At 46.5% G+C, this 18,960-nt stretch overlaps 1 protein-coding gene across 3 annotated transcripts; it reads left to right on the top strand.

Annotated features, from left to right (window-relative positions):
- Positions 1–2,256: 2,256 nt before the first annotated feature.
- USP50 (ubiquitin specific peptidase 50) lies at positions 2,257–18,340 on the top strand. Of its 3 annotated transcripts, none has more exons than XM_039492355.1 (8): positions 2,257–2,504; positions 5,703–5,735; positions 7,234–7,434; positions 8,773–8,968; positions 11,195–11,401; positions 13,654–13,796; positions 15,953–16,085; positions 18,046–18,340. In XM_039492355.1, the coding sequence occupies exons 1-8, from the start codon at positions 2,452–2,454 to the stop codon at positions 18,235–18,237; spliced, it is 1,158 nt and encodes a 385-aa protein (XP_039348289.1). In that variant the 5' UTR covers positions 2,257–2,451; the 3' UTR covers positions 18,238–18,340. The 3 variants fall into 3 exon arrangements, with proteins under 3 accessions (XP_039348289.1, XP_039348290.1, XP_039348291.1); XM_039492356.1 differs by having other exon boundaries at positions 2,267–2,394; XM_039492357.1 differs by lacking the exon at positions 2,257–2,504 and adding an exon at positions 3,586–3,680.
- The last annotated feature ends 620 nt before the right edge of the window (positions 18,341–18,960 follow it).

Genomic DNA, 18,960 nt, shown 5'->3' with positions numbered 1-18,960 from the left:
ATGACCAGATACTGCTAACATGACACTGAGACAGCTCTTTGTTACAGGGACCATCTCTTCCTAGGTCTGTACAGCATCTAGCACAATGGATAAATGTGAAATATTTATGCCTTTCATATTACTAGAAAGTGCCAATTTTTGTCAGATATTTATGAATTGTATAAGAAAGAATGAACCTATCATACTAAATGACCATGCTGAAAGGTTGGGACCTGGTTCACGGGCAATAAAACTATGCTGGTCCTAATATGAACACTGCATTTGTAACAATCCAGGAGGTGCAGTGAGTCCCTGAGGAGTGTCAAAATGATGCCTGACTTAGGGAATTTCTATGCCAAGTTCATTACTTTTAAGACCAATAAAGTGAAAGCAGCAGCTTTCAGGGAAGTAGAACATTTTAATGCAAAACCTGGGCCTAACTCTCATCAGAAGCTAATGAAGAGAGAGTACTACTTACTACTGGTAGATGATTTTAATACTGGATAAAGTTAGGAAGAAGATTAATAGTAATGCTCGCAAACTAAAAAGGGCCCAGTAATTTGGAAGGCAGTTGAATGAAAGGAACTTCTTGCTTGGATGGACATTATTCTTCAGTGTGCTTTGTCTGAAGACTTCCAGGGAAGTCCACAAGAGGCTATGGCTGTTGCTTCTTTCCAAGCTAGAGTGGAAAAGTTTTCCAGGGTATGCTATCAGGACATTCTGCACCATCTGTGTGAGATGAATCGGAAAGATGCTGATGCAAAGGTGTTTCAAGAAATCCACCTACTGCAAGCCAGGCTTACAAGGAATTTCCAGAAGGTCTACACTTGTGCACAGACCCTGTGTGTCAAAAAATGCCAAGTGCAGATGAGTGGTGCACAGTCCTATAGTGACTTGCACCTGGCTCTCCTCCTGGATCTGGAAACTGGGTATATATGAAATATCTGTATTTATTCTGTTACATATTTACTTACTATGGGGGAAAATATCCCCTTGATTTATGTCCTACTCAAAGTTCTTACATCTTATTACTATAAGAGATATGTTGTGAAATTGGAAAGTTCTGCTTCCATTAAGGGAATAAGAGAGGAATGTTCTGCCTGTGATATAAGATTGCTCTTTACTGTCTATTGGGAAGAGCCTCATAACTCTGGGTATGTATCATCTCCAGGATGAAATCTACACATGGATAACTATAGAATGTATGGACGTTCTTCAGCTGCAGATCAGCTGAAGGGCTGGACAATGCCTGCAGTATTTCCATTATCCAAAGGAAAAGATGCCTCTCCATTCATTTACCTGCAGGGCTTTTGGCTTCTCATCCACATTGTTTGCATCAAATGTTTGTCTTCTGTGTTCTCTGCAGCTGTCCCAGTCTTCTAGGAAAGGATCTCTAGGTGAGTTGACAAAATCTCTGCTTTGGGGGGATGAATGCATTTTATTTCAGTCACCCCTCTGTTTTTGCACATTTGAACAGAACAGTTTTTACAGATGAAGGAAGTCAATGTTAGTTTGTCTTTTTGAAATATTTTTTTAAAAAGTGTGTGTAAACAAAGTGTGAATGCACGTGAGAATGTGCGTGTTTATTTATAACTACATATATCTATTAACAAAGATGGCTTAACTTGCAAAATTTGGATCTAAATTTCCAACATCTGCAGGTTTTGGTTCTGCCCATTAGAAAATTACAGATCATTTACACAATTCATATCTCCATTGAATTTTGAACATCCCAAAGTTTAGTGTGTCTCTCTCTTTGTGGTTTACTTGGAGGAGGAGGCTCCCCTGACTCTTTAGCCAGGTTCTTGAATGTTAACCAGGTCCTGCTGGATGTACTATGTTAACGTTTTATTGTGACTTGAATAAACAGTTTTAAAAATGAGTTATTTTTTCTTAACCCTCAGAGATGCTCTAAAATGGTGTTTGAAAACCCAGCTCTGTTTTTCCTCCTACTTACAAAAACCAGCACAATTCTTCAATCAGAAGGGGGAAAAGTTTCGGCTAACAAACCAGGGCTAGGTCTTACATACATTAAAGCCAAGGGGAGTTTTACTATTCATCTCTGTGGGAACAAGATTGTGTGTGTCTCTCTCTCTCACACACACACTCACACACACACACACACACACACACACACGCAGCTATGAACTGGAAGATACATGTGAACAATCGTGCAATATAGTCAATTTTCTGACCTTAACTAGAACTCATGGGAACTCAGCAGCATCACATAGCAACAAGGTAGAATGTTGTCTTATGATGCCAGAAGAATCCAAACTGGAATTGTAGGGGAAGAACAATGAGAACTCTAGGGGAAGTACATACTTTTGGGCAATTGTGCTAGAAATGCTATGAAATAAGGGAATGACTGTATGAGAAGGGAAAGAAAAGAGGTGGTGAAATGAAGAGAAGAGGGTAAGAGGTAGCTTCCCAAAGCCAGTGGAAGTAACAAGCTCTTTTTCAAGCCAAGAGATGGCTTCCCAATCTACATCGACACCTGATGATTTCAATATATTTTATTCCCTGTGAGTCTGCATTTTATAACCTAATCTGTGAAGGAGATGATGAATGGTCATTGAATAGAGTAGATGGAATTCACCTGAGCATGTTAAAAGGAGCTGGGGTGATGGGCAGAGCTGATTAGAAAATGGTAACAATTTTCTCACTTGTTGAATTTTTAAAAAATGCGAGAGCAGTTTGAGAGTATTGGTGTCCTTGAGGAGGTTTTGGGGAAAAAACAAATGTATATGTGCAACATTGCTAAGGCAACAAGATAGAATACACATTCTATAGTATTAGAAATAAATATGTATGTAGGAAAGTGCAGTACGACCAGTCCCAGCTGGTGGTGGTTTTCCATCATATGTGGCTTCGAAGAGCAAGTGCATTATATAAAATGGAGTCAGTGGAAGACCCCACGTTCTAGTATGTTACTATTTAATTATACATCAGTTAGTTACTCTACTGGCACTGGCTGGGAGGTGGGGAGCAAGGGGATAGAGCTAACAGAACAAAAGCAAGGGAAATAAGCTCCCAAATGCCTTTGTTGTTCCCCTCTATCTAACCCTGCTAAAGTTGCACCATTCCCAAATGCAGAGGAGGCACCGGGGAGATGTGCTATCATTCTTGCAATTCTATGACCTTCCATAAGTCTCCATGCAAGCATCCTCAGAGAAAACAGATGGAGGATTGCCACAGTATTGTGGGCACTTTTGACTGTGAACCAGACTAATAGGGAAGGGAAACCCTGAGCAATGCTGCTGCTGCTGCTGGACTTGTCTGTAGGAGTAACACAGAGCGTATCCTAGGGTAAAACAATAAGACTAACATTCATTTATTAACAAAAACAAAGCACTGGGCTCAGGCCTGGAAAATGCAGAGAATCGACAGAGGGTCCATAATGTGGAGCGAAGGGCCCTGCCACAGAGCAGGAGAGAGGCGAACCCGTCTGTTCTCCTGAAAAATGATCTCTAGGAGCCTTGGAGGCAGATGTCATGAATGCATGTGGAAAAAGCATGCAGGATCTGTTACAGGTGACAAAACAAACCAAGCCTGTGGGAAACACATTAGGCTCTCTATCCCTCAGGGCTAACCATACAAGGTGCTGCTGAGGTCTCCTGTGAGCTATTAAGCACCCGCCACTACCATTAAAGTCAACGGGAATTGAGGGTGCTCAGCACCTTGCAGGGCTGGACATAAAGGTGAGCAAGAAGAATGATTGTCCCCCTCTGATATTAGCCCAACAAAACATCAATTGATGGTCCCATGTTAGCTCTCCATAGCATGGCATGTAGTAGCCTCCCTAAGATACCCTGTTTGCTATTAATGGTGAGGTTGCAATCTGCTTTCAGAGCTTGCTTGGGGTGGAGGGAGGGGGGCTGTTCAGGCTCTTTCTTGCTATTTGTTCCAACTCTTTGATTCAGAATCAGTTGTGAGAGTAGCCAGCGGGAGGTGAGAGCTGGGCCCAGCTAAGTGTATGGATCCGCCAAGGGGCAGCTTACTGCTAACTGGCTTGGAAGACTTTTCCCTGGTTAGCCAGCTGTGAAAATGTGAGACTTCACATCTAGCCCTCGGTGGGGTGGCGTGGGGGGCACAGCACTAACCCCCTTCACCCCGTAGCATTTTTAATGATCTACTTTAAGATTATTCTGTTGTCACCAAGGGTTGCGAGGTGTCTGGTTTTTGGCCATTAAAATCCAGTGGGCGGCACAGCAGGGACCCGGGACTAAGGCTACCCGCCTGTCCTAGCACCACACAGCTCCCGGAAGCAGCCGCCAGGTCCCTGCAGCTCCTAGGTGCATGGGGGGCCAGGGAGGCTCCGTGCGCTGCCCCCGCCCCCAGTGCCAGCTAAGCAGTTCCCATTGGCTGGGAACCGCGACCCAAGGGAACTGAGGGGGCAGGGCCTGGAGACAGGAGGGCAGTGGGCGGAGCCTCACTGGCTGCCAATGCGCCTGTGGGCTGCACTGCAGGGACCTAGCGGCCCCTTCCTGGGTGCCGCAGTAAGCACTGCCAGGACCCCGAAACCCTGACCCAGCCTAGAATTCTCTCCTGCACCCAAACTCCCTCCTGGAGCCCACACCCCCGAAACACCCCAATCCCCTGCCCCAGCCCCCTCCTGCACCCCAAACCCCTCACCCCTGGCCCCACCCTGGAGCCCTCACCCCCCACACATACCCCAACCTCCTGCCGCAGCCCGGAGTCTCCTCCTGCACTGAAACTCCCTTCTGGAGACCGCATCCCCCACAACCCCCTGCCCCAGCCCTGAGCCTGCTCCTATACCCCAAACCCCGCACTTCTGGCCCCACCGTGGAGCCCTCACCCCCCCCACATACCCCAACCTCCTGGAGTCCCCTCAGGCACTGAAATTCCCTTCTGAAGACCGCATCCCTACAACCCCACCACCACAACCCCCTGCCCCAGCCCGTAGTCCTCTCCCACACTCTGAACCCCTAATTTCTGGCCCCACCTGGAGTCTGCACCCCCATCCCAGAACCCATACCCCACCCCCACACTCCAATCTCCTGTCCCAGTCTGGAGCCCTTTCCCCCTCTCATCCCTGGCCTCATCCCAGAGCCCACACCCCCAGCCAGAGGCCTCACTCCCCTCCCACAACCCAACCCCCACTTCAGCCTGGTGAAAGTGAATGAGGGTGGGGGAGAGTGAGCGACGGAGGGATAGAGCGAGTGGGGGCGGAGCCTCATAGAAGGGGTGGGAAAGGGTAGGGGTGTTCGGTTCGGTGTTATTAGAAAGTTGGCAACCCTAGTCACTATCTCAGTCTCCTTCATCTGCTGCATTCTCAACACCAGGTGCTGCGCTTGCTGTTGGTTTTATTGTGAAGGGTTGTGGTAGATTCTCCACCACTGGTGAGTTTTAAATCAAGATTGGACGTGTTTCCAAAAGATCTGCTGTAGGAATTATTCTGGGGAAGCTCAATGGCCTGTGTGATATAGGAGGCCAGACTAGATTAACACACTGGTCCCTTCTGGCCTCATTAACTAGGACTTGAACCAGAAGGGCCTCAATTTTTCTCTGCAAGCAGATGGGCCACGTTTTTCTTTTCTGTGGAAGTACCCCTCAAATCAGACATTCTTGGCTCTAATGTGATTCTCCAGCATCTCCTCACCTCAATTATAGAACAGGCCAAACATGGGCCCTACATTTTTACAGGCTTTGACACCTGCAAGTATTTACTGCTGACCTGTTTTTCCTTACATCCGATCTAGGCACTTCCTATCGCGACCCTCACGCCCTCCCAGGTGGGTAATGTCTGAGTGCTTCTACTCTACCTTCTGTGTAACCTGACTGAGGTGCTCTAGCGAACGAGTCCTCCCATTTTGACTGTGTGGGAAGGGATGGAAATAAGGTTTGGCTGCGGCATCCCACTGAGTGGTGGGAGGCGGAGGGCTGGACTTCCCCACCTCTGCCGAACTGACACAAGTGCCGTATATGCCTAGCTGGGTTAAAATGGAAATAGCTGTAGTCCTGTTCCACCAACACTGGTTTTTTAAACTCTGCCCTGGATGTTGTTAGGTCCCTGTCAGCACATCCCTCATTAATGATGGGTTTGCCCTCTCCACTCATGTTAGCCCTGATCAGCCATATCCAACCCAACCCACAGTGCTAGTTTTGCTCAGAGACTAGAGACACGTGAAACTGGGCAGGGAACAAGGATAGAGACAAGTAATCAGAGGCAGGGAGGAACATGGAGCGGGCACTGAATGTGGCAGTCAGGGGATAGGATGACCTGGTGGGAGAGATGTGGAGCAGATAGATGGTGGAGGCAAGCCCTGCTGCCACCCTCTATGCTGACATGGGCCGATCCTGAAAGGTGCAGTCAGTACTGTCCCACGGGTGATCGATCCCTCATCCAATAGGGCTTGTAATTATAACACTGGTGCCCCAACAAAGAAGTAACCAAAAAACAAACCCTAAAATGCCCAATGCCAAGCTTCACGGGAATCATATGGGGAAATGTCTATCCACCTGCCAAAAGAGAGGGAAAAATTGATATGAACAAATTCTAGCAGGGTGCTACAAACAGTGAGCTTGATCCTTCAAGTCTCCTGAAAACTCCTAGTAAAGTCAGTGGGAGCTCCAGGAGTAGAGGGCTTGCAAAGTTGAGAGTAATGGCAAGTAAAACAGATAATTGCAAACTAATTACACCTCTACCCCGATATAACACGCATTTGGATATAACGCGGTAAAGCAGTGCTCCGGGGGCGGGGGGTGGCTGCGCACTCCAGCGGATCAAAGCAAGTTCAATACAACGCGGTTTCACCTATAATGCGGTAAGATTTTTTGGCTCCCAAGGACAGAGTTATATCGGGGTAGAGGTGTATCTGAATCCCTTCCAAGCTGAGGTTGGGTCACTAACATCCCAATTTAACATTCCAAGAAGACAGAGACAACTTAGGCGTAGGCTTGGTCCCCAACTTGTGTTAATTTTGCAGCTATAACAATATGCACAACGTTCAGTGCTGATCTGTTCAATACATTTGGTCGCAACTACTCTGACTTGCTCTGAATTTGTCAGTTTTATTTTGCGTGTGATCAGTGGACGTATGGTGCTGTTATTAGATTCAATAAACAAACCACAGTTATGACTATGAGTGAGTATTCTTACAAAAGAGACCTTGACACAGCAGGCAATGGCTTTCTTTGAAATAAGGCCGATTTGAATGTGATAATAAAGAGACCGTTGCATTTTAGGTGACAAAAATACAATTTTGGATTTTGTTCTTGTTGGAAATGCAGCTCTGAAACTGTGCACCTGGAGCATTCGAAGGATTCTAGTGAGGAATCCAACGATGAGACAAGCCAACCATACCAAGGCCTCACTGGCCTGCGTAACTTGGGGAACACTTGCTACATGAATGCAGTTTTGCAGTGCCTCTGCAGTATATCCCCGTTGGTGGAGTATTTTCTCTCAGGGAAATATGTAGCCGCCCTACACAAGTAAGTTGATTTATTTGCTCTCTGTTTTATTATTACTATTTGTAGTGCAGTTGCTCATAGGAGCCCCAGTCATGGACCAGGACCCCATTGTGCCAGGCGCTGTACAAACACAATATTTAGGATGTATTTTTCTGTCTCGATATTTAAAGTTTTTCCAAAAGAAATGAAGTTTCAATTGGAGCCTGGCATTAGAAAGCACAGAAATACTCATTGGTACAAGGAAACCAAAAGCAGCACACTTTGGTCTGACTTCCTGGGCCCCACACACCATCTCTGCCTCTTCCTCAACTTGCTTTTCTTAGCCAATGTTCACCTTCTGGCTTCTCTCTGAATTCCCTCTTTTCTGTCCTATGTGGGCTTTTATACCACACTCGTTGCAGGCTCTGAGAGCCTTTCTGTGGCGCAGTAAGCAATGTGACTAATGTGTCACTCATTTGTTCTCTCATCCCCTCCACGGGGGTGAAGCATGTGCTGTGCATTGTGTTCTGTTTATTTATTTACTTATGTATTTATTGGAGGCAGTTGGTTTTGGTTGGTTGGTTTGGTATGAATATACGTGCTACTGCGGTCAAAGCAATGCAACTTACACTTGGAGCTTTGGAAGGTGGTGAGGTTTATAATAATTCTTAGTTCCTGGGAGAGTTCGTTCCACAGTCTTAGACTGGCCCCTGAGAAAGTTCTGTCTCCAGCACAAATGAGCTTTCCCTTCCCGTGGAGAGTTCTGTCGTGCCAAAAGAGTGAAGTTGTTGACCAGGTCTTGGTCCCAGAGCTTTAGACAATCTTTCAGATATCCTGGGGCCAGGCCATGGAGCACTGCGAAGATAAGGATTGAGACCTTGTAACTGATTCAATATTCTATGGCAAACCAGTGTAGAGAGCAGAGGGAAGGTCTGATGTGCTTGCTGTAGCCTGTGTTAATGAGGAGACTGGATGCAGCATTCTGTACTAACTGGAGTTTCCTGAGTGCTGAAGACTTCATGCCCAGGTATGTTGCATTGCTGTAGTCCAGCTGAGAAGGGACCAAGGCATGAATAACTGAGGTTAGGTCATTCACCAGCAAAGGATGGAGTCTCCTAGTGAACCAGATGATAGAAAGAATTATTCATGGATGCTGCTAAGTGAGAGCTTTGCATCAGCGAGGAATCCAAGAGTACTCCTAGACTACAGACTGAAATAGCCTATTGCGAGTGTGACCCTTCAACAAACAGAGTCTGCACTGTGGCTATGGCCTCCTCACAATGTTTCCTCTGCCCATTCAGCTTGGCTTTTGTGTTCACATTTTAAGCACAGCCACCACATCTTTGTACTCCAACTAAAGCCCCTTTTATGCTACTCCAGGGAAAACGGTGAGGTTGCTACAGCCTTTGCCTATTTGATGGCCGATATGTGGCTGGGAGAGTTTGAGTGCGTCTCACCAGAGGTGTTTCGTTCAGTCATCAGCGACTTATGCCCGGCTTTTACCAAGAAGACTCAGCAGGACGCCCAGGAGTTTCTGATTTATGTACTGAACGAATTACATGAGGCACTTAAGAAGGTAAGACTGCAGGTATGGCCTTCTGGGGCTGTGAAGTGTAAGTGCACATCTGTCTCCTCTCTGCAGTTCATTACTGCATAGCATGGAATACAATAATTGTCTCCTCTCTCCCTCCATACTGTACAAAATGGTGCTGTAAAATCATCATCCTCTCCAACTACTACACACAGTGCAACCTTTAACCCCTTCATTAGCTTCCTGTTACCGCATCCCATTCAAGCTCCGTAGCTACATCACCAAGGCCCTACCTAATCCCCCATCTACACCTCTGCTGTCATTTCCTCCTCCTCACCCTCTAGTCTCTATATTCTTCCCTATCGTGCTTCCTCCCTGTGCCAAGAATCTTGTCTGCCCAGATCCACCTCTGCTTCTTTCTTCCTTCAAATCCTTCCTTAAACCACTCTACCAGCAATAAGTCCCTCCAGCCTATCTGCTCTGAGCACTGTCCAGTGGTTTCTCATCTCCCTTTGGTTCTGTGCCCTTTGTGATATGGGATATGGCTTATTGTGGATATATAAAGTGCGGCATAATAACAGGGCTCTATGCATCATTTTAAATCATCATTAATACCAAATGCTAACTTATGTAGCCGATTGCAAGGCAATCTGATTTGTAAATGCACCAAGTGCTCTCACAGAAGTTATCTGTGTACCAAAGTTCTCCTTTAGAATGATTGTAGAGGGGAAATCAGATGGATTTTTCTTGCCCCATTTACAATTCCAGGTTAGACATCTCAGCACTGTGATTACTTAGCTCGGACAGCAAGTTAGAAGCTAGAAAGTCCATGGCGAAATTAAGTGTTACTGCAGTTCCGGAAAACTTTGACAGTCTCTGGATTCTATCCCTGCTATGTGAGGCTTGGGCAGGGGCATCAGTTCAGTTAGCTCATCCCTAGAGCTCCAGTTTAGAATTGGCACCTTCTTTGTTTGCTCTGGGGTTGAGAACCCTGAAGGTGGTGGAACAAGGGAGTGCTCCATGCTGGACCCTATTGTGAGAAGCAATAGAAAATGGTTCCTTCATGCAGAGAAAATAAAAGAATATGCCTCCCAGGGAAGCACTATTGGAAGGAAGAGAGGGGCAGGGTGTTGGGCACATGAGACTGGGGAGGTGTTTGAAAGTCTTACAAAAGAAAACAATGTGTGGCTGTAGCTAAAGAGATCTTAACAAGGCCTTGACCCTGCAAAGCCTTAGGCATTTGCTCAACTCTACGCAACATGAGTAGCCCTACTGATGTCAGTGGAGCTACTCAGGGTACGTCTATACTACCCGCCCGAGTCGGCGGGTAGCGTTCGACTTCTCGGAGTTCGATATATCGCGTCTCATCGCGCTCCCGTCAACTCCGGAACTCCACCACCGCGAACGGCGGTGGCGGAGTCGACGGGGGAGCTGCGGACTTCGATCCCGTGGCGTCTGGACGGGTGAGTAGTTCGAACTAAGGTAGTTCGAGTTCAGCTACGCTATTCGCGTAGCTGAACTTGCGTACCTTAGTTCGAACCCCCCGCCTAGTATAGACCAGGCCTCAGTGTACAATGTTAAGCGCATGCTTACGACTTGGCCTAATAAAGGCTTCAAACAGAATGGGCTGATGGCTGGAGGTGCTGATAAATGGAGCTGGTTGAACCATACCTTTCAAATAGTATTCATTACAAATATTCCCCCTTTCTTGATTAGCTCATCCTTTACAAACCAGTCCTCGTTTCAGGAAGGTATTTTCTCATCTGTAAGTATTTGCTAGAAGTTCTGAAGAATAATTTTCTGTCAATAAGCTCTTCGCAAACTGTTGATCTCAACTGTTCATTATTTGTATTGTGTGACTGATCTAGCTTCTGCTTCCTGAATGAATGACTGAAGATTTTTTTAAACATATGACTAATAAACTTCTGGTTTGGTTTTGCAGACAACTTCATGCTAAAACTCGTGAAAACATTGGAATTTGTTAACGGAATTCTCACAATTTAACTAATCTCGCCCCATGAGTCAGAATGAACTCGACAGTGATCCTTTTATTCATGAATCACTATTCAACTAGGGCCCTACTTATAAATATGGAATACAATGTCTTATAAAGAAAGAGAATAGATAATGGATTATTATAAATAATCTGTTTTTACTGCCACCTGGGATCACGTGTGCTTCCTTGACAACCGGTACAAAGCATGTTTAGATGTGTTTGTAAGGGTTGGTGTCAGTAGTTTGTTTGGTTTTTTTTGTTTGTTTTTCTTACAGCCATGCAAAAGGAGATGCTATGGGAACACATCCACTTCTAGGGAAGATAGGGGAACCGGCAGTGAAACATCAATCATCACCCAGTTATTTGAGGGGCAGCTCAGTTATGACATTACATGCCTGGCGTGTCAAACCACCACCGATAAGAATGAGGTCTTTACAGTTCTCTCTCTTGCCATCCCTTCTGAGAGTGCCTGCTCGCTACAGGTAGGGTTTCTGAGAGCTCCTCCCAGCTTTTGGTGGTCTCTGTTCAGTATAGCGGTGGAAGGTTTATGTTAATAGACCATCTTACGGAAATATGTTCCCAGCACACGCCAATTCCAGGGCATCATCTAAAAGGGATACATTCTTTTCAGTAGAGAATTTGGCCCTAGGGCTAGAGTAGATGCTAGATCAGACTTCCATTGTCCTTTTGGCTGTTAATAGTGTAGCTTGTGTTGTTTGGAAATGCCCTGAATTGCTGTGGAGTGAGGGATGGTCAGAGACATGTCTCTTTTATTTTATATTGTATAGAAAGTAACTGTGAGGCATTTTCTTTCAAATTCTCACTTATCAAAATGCTTCCGTAGAGGAAAACACATTAAATTTTAGCTGCTTTGTATTCTAAGTGCGCTCACAGAGCTGTACCTAGGCATTTTGGCACCCTAGCATATTTACGCCCCCTACTGGTTTTTTTAGATGATATGAGTTAGGATATTATAGAGCAGCGGTCCCCAACCTTTTCGTCTGGGCGTCGTTTTGAGAGGCGTTGCCGCCGGCCAGACAGAAGCTGCGCCCCCGCGGACAGATGAACTGCCGAATTGCCGCGGCTGCGGGAACGCGCGTGCCGCCCTATGGGCACACGGACTGCCCCCGCTGTCCGGCGGCAATTCGGTGCGCTGCTTGGGGGCAAAAACACAGGGACTGCCGCCCCTTGCAGATTGCTGCCTCAAGCACCTGCTTGGGATGCTGGTGCCTGGAGCCGGCCCTGGACAAGGCCTAAGTGTGGAGACAGAAGAAAGTACAGGGCTGTGAAATCAGATTACGCTGCGCTTTAGTGTGAGACAATGCCAATGCCATGGTTATAGTGGCTAGATGGACATATCAGCGAAGTGATGGCTCTGGTCTCATAGAGAAGGGAATCAGGAGCAGACTAGTTGGGTCACAGCCCAGAATGCTACAAGCACAGGTCACAGCTGACATGTTTCTTCGCCAGTGCATATCTCACCAGCAGCCCCACTCCAGATCTACACCCAATGCACATTTCCCTATTGGTCTCTTCACCTGTGCCCTAAATGGTCTGTATTTGTACCTGTCTGGGCAACTGAAAATTGTCCCTAGCCCAAAATTAAAGGCCTTTTAAAAGAAAGAGCCAAGGTGTGTTCAGCATCCTGGGCCAGTCTGCCCCGAAAGTGTCAATTCCCCGATGTGTGAGTGCAATTGCTGGCCAGTGAATGGAGCATTGTGACAAGCGGATCAGCGGGAGGCTCCTTATTCTGTTCTCTGTAATAAAGTCTGAATCAGGATGGGCAGCAACAAGTCGGGGTCGGTCACAGTAACAGAAAAACAGCTAAAGGCAGGAACAGGGCGTGTTTTACCCCTAGTGAGTGTTGGCTAAAAAGGCCGGTTTTACTTGGGCAGTGTTTACTTTCTTTGTTGCTCCTGTTGCTTCCCCCAACTGTAAATCACAAGCAGCCCAGGACTTCTTCATTTTCCTCTCTGAACACTTCCTCCTAAGCATGGAAGTCCCTTTGCCCCTCCCCCCCCATGTTTTTGCAAACAGGGCAGGTGGCTCATCCCATTGGGGTAACTGTTACCCTTCTGCCCCTCTCTGTGCTGGGGTGTTGCCACTTTGCCCTCCACCACCATCTGGCAGTGCCTCACCCCTGGCTCCTTGGTCCCACTCCTGTCCCTGCCTCCAGCTGGTTGACCCCCTTCCCCGCACAGTCAGTTTCCACTCCTTGCTCAGAGCCTGCCCATTGCCCCCCCGCCATTTGCCCCCTTTTAATCCCCAGTGAGGGCAGCAGTTTCAGCAGATGTGACTGAGCAATGAGCATGCTCAGCGGGCGCCAAGCAGCACTCAGCACCTTGCCCACCTGCTGCCCCACCAGGGTTCTAGTGCTGGGAGCCTGCTCTGTCGGGGGTCACTGGGCCTGCGATCCTGCAGAGAGGCGGGGCCCTGGGCTCCGACCAGATGCTGCTGGGCCCAATCCTGTGGGCCACCCCAGTGTTGCAGCCTTGGTGGCTCTGCCTCATGGCCGGCTGCCCCGCCCTAGTTATGGCCCTGTACACTCATAATGTCACAACCTCACTGAATCATGTGGCACAATTTCCTCTGCGGTGTACAAACAACACTGAGCAAGTTGACTTCCGCAACAGGCTTATTGAGACACCCGCCCTAACCCAGCTTAGTGGTCAGAAATGCACCTCTTACACAGAGGCCTGGTGTTTGTTTTACCAAACATGTTTTCCTTTCACAGGACTGTCTTGAATGTTTCTTTCAGCAAGACACACTGACCTGGAACAATCAAATTCACTGCTCCTTCTGTGGAACTAAGCAAGATGCTGCAGTAAAGGCCAACATAGGCAAGGCGCCAAAGATGGTTATTTTTCACTTAAAAAGGTACAGCCTGCATCTGGTAGGACAGCTACGGCTCCTCTGATTTACATGGGATTTGGGAAGGCCACTTGCATTCACAGGCAAGGAGAAATCAGTGCACGTAGTCTTTTTGCACATACAGTACCTGGATAGTTACAAAACAGGACAAGCATGCGAGTCAGACTTCTGATAAACCCAGAGAATGTGTTACTTTATCCACGCCATCGAATTGCAATCTCAGTGCGTTTTTGTACTGCTTCTCCCTCTGCAATAGAGGCAATTCTGAAAGGGGAGGGGTTGGTCATAGAGGGGAAAGTGACAGAATTGTGGAATAAATGAAGATAGAAGGGTGGTTGTTGTAAAACTGGATTACACTAATAAATGGAATTTTACAGTACAGATGATGCTAGTCCTGATAGCTACTTACAGAGCTACTAACGACTGTGAAGGACAAAAGTAGAGAATAGTGTTCTGCCACATCAACAGTGCGGGTAGGGCATTATTCCTCCACCCATCCCTTTACAAAGCGCAGAGATCTACAATTGCGTTTGAGCCCAAGATTTTAAAATGATGTGTTCTGTAGCCATTTTGCCCTCAACTGTGGAAGTATTATGCTATACAAGGCACATGGGATCTATTTTTTTGGAGGGGGGGAGGCAAATACGCTGCATTTATTGAAAATACAACAGTTAGCATATGCTTCTCTCTCTCTCTCCTGCCAGTTGATGTTTAAAGTTACCAGTCTGTTGTAGCTTGAGTCAATCTAATGGCCAGTTAGATTGAGCACGAATGAGGAGCTGGGCTCAGTCGGTCACGATCCGATGCTCCGAGGCTTTGCAGGACTGAACCCAGAGTTCCATGGCTAAACACCCCAGCTTTATAGTTGTAAATTCCCATTGGAGTCCATGCATTTTGCAATGTCGTCCTGTAATCATTAGTCCTTAAGTGGTGTTAATCTTAGGATTTTCTGCTGTTATCATTTGATGGTTATTGTCCGGGCTTCCCATTGTTATCATCTATTTGTTGTCTCGCCTTCGGAGGTGCCTGCCTCACCTCTGAGGTCATCAGTGCTGCTAACATGTTTAGCATCGGATACAATGGATGTTTTCTGATTGTCTCCTGGTTTTTCCAAGTCTCTCTCTTTTTCTTGACCATCTGGACATTTGTGATGGCTTTCACACCTTATCTTTTCCTGATGCATGCATTCCTCATTCACACAAACAGTCTCTCACAGAAACCTTCAAAGGTATACAGACAGCAGTATTTTATATTCAGCAGAATAAAAGGTAAAATAAGCCTTGCTAAATCTTATAACTAAAACAATTCACATTGGGGCTTCAGGCCCTCAACATTTCTTCTAATCTTCTTAACATAGATACAATACAAGATCCTGTCTCTTACTTACTAAAACCTTAAAACAAGGAAATGTATATTTAACTAGAGTGCCTAATTTGTAATACATATAGGAAACCATAGTAGACATTATAACTTATCCTAAAACAAAAGGGTGACCATAATCAGTTGTTCTGGTCTGTCATTCCTTTCTGCTATTCAAAAAGGGTGACTGATAGGATAAAATCAAATCATACATTAATTCTCATAGTACAATTATAAAATCTTGCTCCTACAGACGTGGGTGAGGAAATCAAGGAATCTGCAAGTAGTTGGCTTACTTCAGTGCCCAGCACTTTTTGTTAAGTTTGATTATGTATCAATTATTTTTAAAAAGTGATCATTTCCTACTCCTTCCATGTATCCATCTTACTCCTTCTCGTTCTTCTCCCTAGCTCCTCAGCTAGTATTACTCTAGCATGGTTAGTGCTGCAATGGCCAGAATCAGCTTTAGTGCTAAAGCTGGATTTAGCGTCCCCTGTTGAGCATGCATCTTGTGACACATTAACTGTGCACTCACTGGGGCCTTCCTTTCACTCCCAACACAAAGCAAGGACCTGCTTGTTCTTACTCCAAAATGTCACTTGCAGTCTGTTTATTTAATCTTTGTTTGGGGCAGTAATTTACAATTATTACTTAGCCTGAAGAGAGCACTTTACATTTAAAAGAACTGCAGGCGGTAGCTATTTATTCCTCCCAGTGCCCATGTGAAGGTAAGCAAATGCAGCATTACAATAACTGAAAGCATTTGTAGTGGAAAATACTGTCTCAAAATGTTTTATTTTCAGGTTTGACTATCAAGGCAGCTATAAAAGGAAACTGGGGACTAACATCTACTATCCACTAAGCAACTTGGATCTTTCGCCTTATATTTATCCACTCTTTCGGAAGAATCCAAAATACAACTTGTGTGCTGTGGTGGTAAGTTGGATGCAAAGTTATATCCTAGCTTTATTGGTAATACTATGAATGTTTGTTTGAATGACATCAGTGATTGATCTTGGTGCTAAGCAAACAAGCAGGCAACAGTCATCTCTGCCTCAGCACCCAAAGTTTACAGATCAGGGGAAAAAAATGGTACAGATACAACCATCACTGACTTATACACAGCTGGCATTTCAAAGTTAGGAGATGTCTCCTCAACTAACCCATTACTGATAAAATTAACACATTTTTCATTAGCTAATGGAAGATGGCAGGGTACCTCAATTGAAATTACCTGGCTGTCAGGATTGAATTATAGTTACAGCAGGCCTGTACACAGATACAGTTTGACTATCAGGGCATCATGGAATGTAACATGCTAATCCTCATCCCTGTTATAACATGGCTTGGTCTTGTCTGTGTAGATTAGGGGTGGGCAAACTATGGCCCGCTGGCTGGATCCAGCCCGCGGGATTGCTCCCCGGCACTGCGGGCCCAGGCGGGGGGCAGAGGGCTCCACATGAGTTGCCCTTGCCTCCAGGCACCACCCCCCGCAGCTCCCATTGGCCAGGAATGGGGAACCCTGGCCAATGGGAGCTTCGCGGGAGGTACCTGGAGGTGCAGCAAGGGCAGCGCACACAGAGCCCTCTGCCCCCACCCTTCCCCAGGGGCTGCAGCGCTTCCTGGAGCGGCGCGGGGCCACGGCCAGGGCAGGTATGCAGGGAGCCTGTCCTGGTCCCGGTGTGCACCGCTGCCACCCTGGAGCCCGAACCCCTCCTGCACCCCGCCCCCCAACTCCCTGCCCTAAGCCCCCTGCCTGCACCTCGCACCTCTCCTGCACCCCAACTCCCTGAGCCCCCTCATACACCCTGCACCCCTCCTGCAGCCCAACTCCCTGCCCTAAGCCCCCTGCCTGCACCTCGCACCCCAACCCCCTGCCAAGCTCCCTGCCACACTTCTTACCCCTCCTGCACCCTTGCCCTGAGCCCCCTGCTGCACCCCACACCTCTCCTGCACCCTAATTCCCTTCCCTGAACCCCTGCATACACCCCGCATCCCTCCTCTGCCCCAATCCCTTGCCCTGAGCCCCTTTGTGCACACCGCACCCCATCCCAGACCCCGCAATCCCTCCTGCACCTCAATCCCCTGCCCCAACCCTGCATACAATTTCCCCACCCAGATGTGGCCCTCAGCCCAAAAAGTTTGAAACCAGTTAAAGAGCAATTTGGGGCAGAGTGGTAACCGTGTTAGTCTGTATTAGCAAAAACAAGCCCACGAAAGCTTATGCCCAAATACATGTGTTAGTCTCTAAGGTGCCACAAGGACTCCTCGTTCTTTTTGCTCTTTAACTGTTATTGGTTTATAATTGTGTTACAGGTCTGTACAATGATTAACACAATTTGGTACTACTTGTACAGTGATATTTATTACTCGGACAGGGTACTATTGTATTATGCAGTGCCCCACAGCGTGCCAATTCCTGTGTAGATAGACTCTGTGTCAAACCAATGAAATAATTAAAAACAGGGCAAACATTGACACTTGATGCAGGCTGTTTAGTGAATGCCCTTCATTCAAGGACCCTATTTCTGATTGAAAGTGCTTTCACCTGAAAGCTTCTAAACACAAGAACAGATGCTCCAGCCGTTGAGTGTGGGTGGCCAACGTGAGTTTTGCTGGGAGATGGATTGCCAGGTCAGAGCTGCTAGCTGGGCTGTAAATTTGATCCCCCAACGTGGAAAAAAATGTAATTATTGTCCAGACAGCATTTATTTGCTCTTCCTGCCACAGAGCTCTACCTATTTCAAGTGTTTCTTTGGGGAAACTGGAATCTTATTTTTCCCCCATCATTTTAATAGCTGAGTGCAAATTAAAATGATCACCAGATTCCTGGCTTTGAGTCTTTGCTAAAATTGAAAGTGATCTCTCTCTCTCTCTCTCAACTTTGTTGTTGTAGAACCATTTTGGTTATCTGGATGGTGGCCATTATACGGCATTCTGCAAGCACACGTTCACCCAGAATTGGTACAGTTTCGATGACGCACAGGTCAGCGAGATTCCACAATCCTCAGTGCAGTCTGCTGCAGCTTATCTCCTATTCTACAGCTGTAAAGCCTTCTCTGTACCTACCAAAACCCATAAGTACTAGGAAAATGTCTCTGTGAGAACAGTCCAATTATTAGAATTCACTGACACTGGTGGCTAAGTCCCGTTTTGCCATTAAACTAGTGCATCTGCATTGCTTGACTGTCTATTGAGATCTTTCTGATTATGCTTAGGAATTGATTTCAAGGGAGAAATCTGAAAGTTGACCTCTGCTGCACAACTTTCAGTGTAATAAGTGGAGTGTCCCTCTACAAAGCCCCTCACTTCCCTCTATTAAGTTATTTCTAAAAAGCCTCTCACTAATATTCTTAGCACCATTATTATTATTATTATTATGGTTTGCACTACGGCAGCACCCATTCTAAACATAGGGGAGATATGGAGCTTGCTTAGAGACCCTTCAATCTATATGGACAAGACAAATCAAATACATGGTAGCTTCTTACAGACAAGCTTTCTTCTCTACTCTCCAGGTGCCCCAGTCCACTTGCTCTGCCATAGTTTCCCAAATGTAGCCTCCTTCCACCCTGCCCACCCCACAGCATTAGGCGCAGGTTCAGTATGAAAGCCTATGGACAAAACAACAGCTGGTTGACAGTGCTGATATTAATGACAGCATTTAAAGGCAGGGAGCTCCCTTGAGGAAAGAGTTCACATGGCCTCACCCCTGTCCTACACTCATTGCTCTACCCCCCACCCCATGTCCTCTGTAGTTGTGAGTGTAGGAACAAGAGCCCACACATGGCCTCATTTGTCCCCTACTGCT

This window comes from Mauremys reevesii, linkage group 10 (genome assembly GCF_016161935.1).
Source record: "Mauremys reevesii isolate NIE-2019 linkage group 10, ASM1616193v1, whole genome shotgun sequence".
Classification (NCBI taxonomy): domain Eukaryota; kingdom Metazoa; phylum Chordata; order Testudines; family Geoemydidae; genus Mauremys; species Mauremys reevesii.
The sequence above is the reverse complement of the archived record's forward strand: the minus strand, read 5'-3'. Positions and strand labels throughout refer to the sequence as shown.